At 40.7% G+C, this 3729-nt stretch overlaps 1 protein-coding gene across 2 annotated transcripts in view; it reads left to right on the forward strand.

Moving 5' to 3' along the window:
• The window catches only part of LOC107639705 (pyruvate decarboxylase 2), a 3769-nt gene extending 353 nt beyond the window's left edge, over positions 1 to 3416 (forward strand). The window contains exons 2-7 of one of the 2 annotated variants that reach the window (XM_021121427.1): positions 6 to 612; positions 1345 to 1508; positions 1614 to 2264; positions 2344 to 2461; positions 2558 to 2746; positions 2852 to 3179. In XM_021121427.1, coding sequence (XP_020977086.1) covers positions 100 to 612; positions 1345 to 1508; positions 1614 to 2264; positions 2344 to 2461; positions 2558 to 2746; positions 2852 to 3022 — 1806 coding nt within the window. In that variant the 5' untranslated portion in view covers positions 6 to 99 and the 3' untranslated portion in view covers positions 3023 to 3179. Of the gene's footprint in view, positions 613 to 1344; positions 1509 to 1613; positions 2265 to 2343; positions 2462 to 2557; positions 2747 to 2851 lie in introns of both variants that reach the window. The other variant, XM_021121426.1, reaches the window with a different exon arrangement.

Here is a 3729-nt window from a genome sequence, read left to right on the forward strand (position 1 = left end):
CAAAGTTAAAAACAACAAATCTTTCTCTCATTTTCATTCTCCTTCGAACTCTCACTCTCACTCCACCTCCCCAAACCGCCACCGTCTTCCACCGCCGCCATGGACACAAAGATTGGATCCGTCGACTCACACAAGCCCCCAAGCAACGACATCATCTCCTGCGCCAACAACAACTCCACCTCCGTCCCCTCCACCGCCATCTGCTCATCGGAGGCCACACTCGGCCGCCACCTAGCCCGCCGCCTCGTCCAGATCGGCGTCACCGACGTCTTCTCCGTCCCCGGTGACTTCAACCTCACTCTCCTCGACCACCTCATAGCGGAGCCAGGCCTCAACCTTATTGGTTGCTGCAACGAGCTCAACGCAGGGTACGCGGCAGATGGCTACGCGCGGTCGCGTGGAGTTGGCGCGTGCGTTGTGACGTTCACTGTTGGAGGGCTTAGTGTGCTGAACGCCATAGCTGGAGCTTACAGTGAGAACTTACCATTGATATGCATAGTTGGTGGTCCCAACTCTAATGACTATGGAACTAACAGGATTCTTCATCATACCATTGGTTTACCCGATTTTTCACAAGAGTTGAGGTGCTTTCAAACTGTCACTTGCTTCCAGGTACCATTTCTATACTCGGTTGGTTTTTTGAAGCTCGAAGTTGATCGGTTCAGTTGGAATGTATTCCATGGTTTAGTTTTTTGGTGTTTTTTCTATGTAACTTTTATTTTTTTAAAGATTCCCTTAGTTATTTTATTATTATTTAAATATTTTTTGTTATGGGGATGATTCATGAAGTTTGAAATCTGGGGTGTTTTGCTTTTGTGATTATTCATCGGAGTTGGACATGGGTTTGTTGCTGGTCCCCTAGACTTTTCCTTTATTTTTTATGGAGGTTTTTTGGGTGATTAGACGATGTGAGGTTGAGACTAAACTTTTGAGTTTTGGCTAAACTTTTAATTCACGTATTCACAAAGACATGTTGATGCTGATGATGTGAGGAGCCATCCTTTTTTTCTTAAATTTAATTTAAATGATTGCTTTCTTTATTTTCTGGTTTTGGTGTTGGATGTGAAGTTGACGGGTTCTGGTGATTGGACAGAATGGTTGGTATGGTGATAGATTTGGTGAATAATTTTGGAATATTCCTATGACGGGTTTTGGCATTATGTGAGTGTTTCACGAAGTTTGGAGTTTATGCATATTTGGTTATTGTGGTGATTTTTCATATTATGTGAGTCTCTATACCACCACATTGATGATCTGTTTTAGCTTTCAGGGGATTTATCTGATTGTGCTGCAAACTTTTGTTGAGTTGCGATCTAAATGGATTTTGGTCATTTTTTTTTATAGGCTGTGGTGAATAACTTGGATGATGCTCATGAACTGATTGATACAGCAATCTCAACCTCATTGAAAGAAAGTAAGCCTGTCTACATAAGCATTGGCTGTAACCTATCCGGTATTCCTCACCCCACCTTCAGTCGAGAGCCTGTTCCATTTTCGTTGTCCCCCAAGTAATTTCTAATTTCCTTTGTTCTCGTTAATCATGGATTGGTTTATGAAGAATCTAATGGTGATTAATCTTATCTGATCCCTGTTTTGTTTGGCGTGTTTTGCAGATTGAGTAATCAGTTAGGATTGGAGGCAGCAGTGGAAGCAACTGCTGAATTCCTTAATAAGGCAGTGAAACCGGTATTGGTGGGTGGTCCCAAGCTGAGAGTGGCGAATGCATGTGAAGCATTTGTTGAGCTCGCCAATGCCTGTGGCTATGCTCTTGCCGTGATGCCATCAGCCAAAGGGCTAGTCCCCGAGCACCATCCACATTTCATTGGAACCTATTGGGGTGCTGTGAGTACCGCATTCTGTGCCGAGATTGTGGAGTCTGCTGATGCATACTTGTTTGCTGGTCCCATTTTCAATGACTACAGCTCCGTGGGGTATTCCCTTCTTCTCAAGAAAGAGAAGGCAATCATTTTGCAACCTGACCGAGTTGTGATTGCGAATGGCCCTGCATTTGGGTGTGTGCTCATGAAGGATTTCCTCAAGGCACTCGCAAAGCGCCTCAAGCACAACAATACCGCATATGAAAACTACCACAGGATCTATGTACCTGAAGGGCAACCGTTGAAGGCTGCACCAAAAGAACCTTTGAGGGTTAATGTATTGTTCCAACACATTCAGAAGTTGATTTCCAGTGAAACGGCCATCATTGCCGAGACAGGTGATTCATGGTTCAACTGCCAGAAGCTGAAACTTCCCAAGGGATGTGGGTAAGTAGCTAAATGAATGTGATTCCAAGTGTTTTTGGTCTCGTTGTCGATTGGGTTGATAACAAATTTTTGTCAACAGGTATGAGTTCCAAATGCAATATGGGTCCATCGGATGGTCAGTTGGTGCAACTCTTGGTTATGCACAGGCTGTCCCCGAGAAGCGAGTGATTGCTTGCATTGGTGATGGAAGCTTTCAGGTCTGTCTTGATGTTTTTCTTTTATAACATTCCTCACAGTCTTCTGATGAAACCAACGCTCGAACTGATTTTGATTCTCTTCAAAATCCTTTGCAGGTAACTGCACAGGATGTATCAACAATGCTGCGATGCGGGCAAAAGACTATAATCTTCCTGATCAACAATGGTGGATACACAATTGAGGTTGAAATTCATGATGGGCCTTACAATGTGATCAAGAACTGGAACTACACTGGGTTGATTGATGCAATCCACAATGGTGAAGGAAACTGCTGGACTGCCAAGGTGAGTTTTGTTGCAAATGTAGCACATTCTCTTTAGAGAAATTTTTAATGATAGTGTATATTATAATACCCTAAATTTATCCACCGATGCATGATTTTATTGTAGGTGTTCTGTGAAGAGGAGCTCATAGAAGCAATTGCTACAGCAACTGGACCAAAGAAAGATTGTTTATGCTTCATTGAAGTGATTGTTCACAAAGATGACACAAGCAAAGAGTTGCTTGAATGGGGTTCCAGGGTCTCTGCAGCCAACAGCCGCCCACCAAATCCTCAGTGAAAACTTCAGATTCAATCCATTATCACATTTGCTGGAATAACCCGCTCTTTTACCAAATTTGTTGGATTTTGTCAACTCTTACCTGTACGGAACTTGCTTTTGTTAGTTGCATAAATTTCTTGCAGTGGTTTTCTGTAAATTCATTCTCTCTAGATAAATAATCAAAATCATCACTTTTTTGTTGTTGCTTGGTGGCTTCAGTAGTCTTGTGTTTCCGTCTAATGTGAATCTATTGCATGTTTCTGGTCTAGAACGGTTTGCTAAATATCTACAGGAGGACAAGTTTTGTGAAACTAATTAGGCAACTTGTTTCACCGAGTCACATCAAATTTCGTATTCACCATTTGTAATTCAGACAGAATATGGAACATAGAAAGAAAAGTATCTTCCTTCACTTCGTAACATTGCATAGTTGGTCTCGATTGAAACAATGCAATTGGTATCTTTGTGCTTTTTTTTTTCTTTTTATTTATTTATGGAAGTGAAGGTCTAGTTCTACAATTATATTGTAATTCTATATTTAATATACTGTAACTTTTAACCTAGGAAGCACCGATACGGATACGCTGACGCGTTTTTTTTTATAAATATTATACTATAAAATAATTAAATTATATAAAATAATTAAATTATATAATAAATTTAAAATTAAGTGTTGTATAGGTTAAAAAATATTTTTCTATATTTTTTTTAATATTTTTCTATAT

This window comes from Arachis ipaensis, chromosome B04 (assembly GCF_000816755.2).
Source record: "Arachis ipaensis cultivar K30076 chromosome B04, Araip1.1, whole genome shotgun sequence".
NCBI lineage: Eukaryota > Viridiplantae > Streptophyta > Magnoliopsida > Fabales > Fabaceae > Arachis > Arachis ipaensis.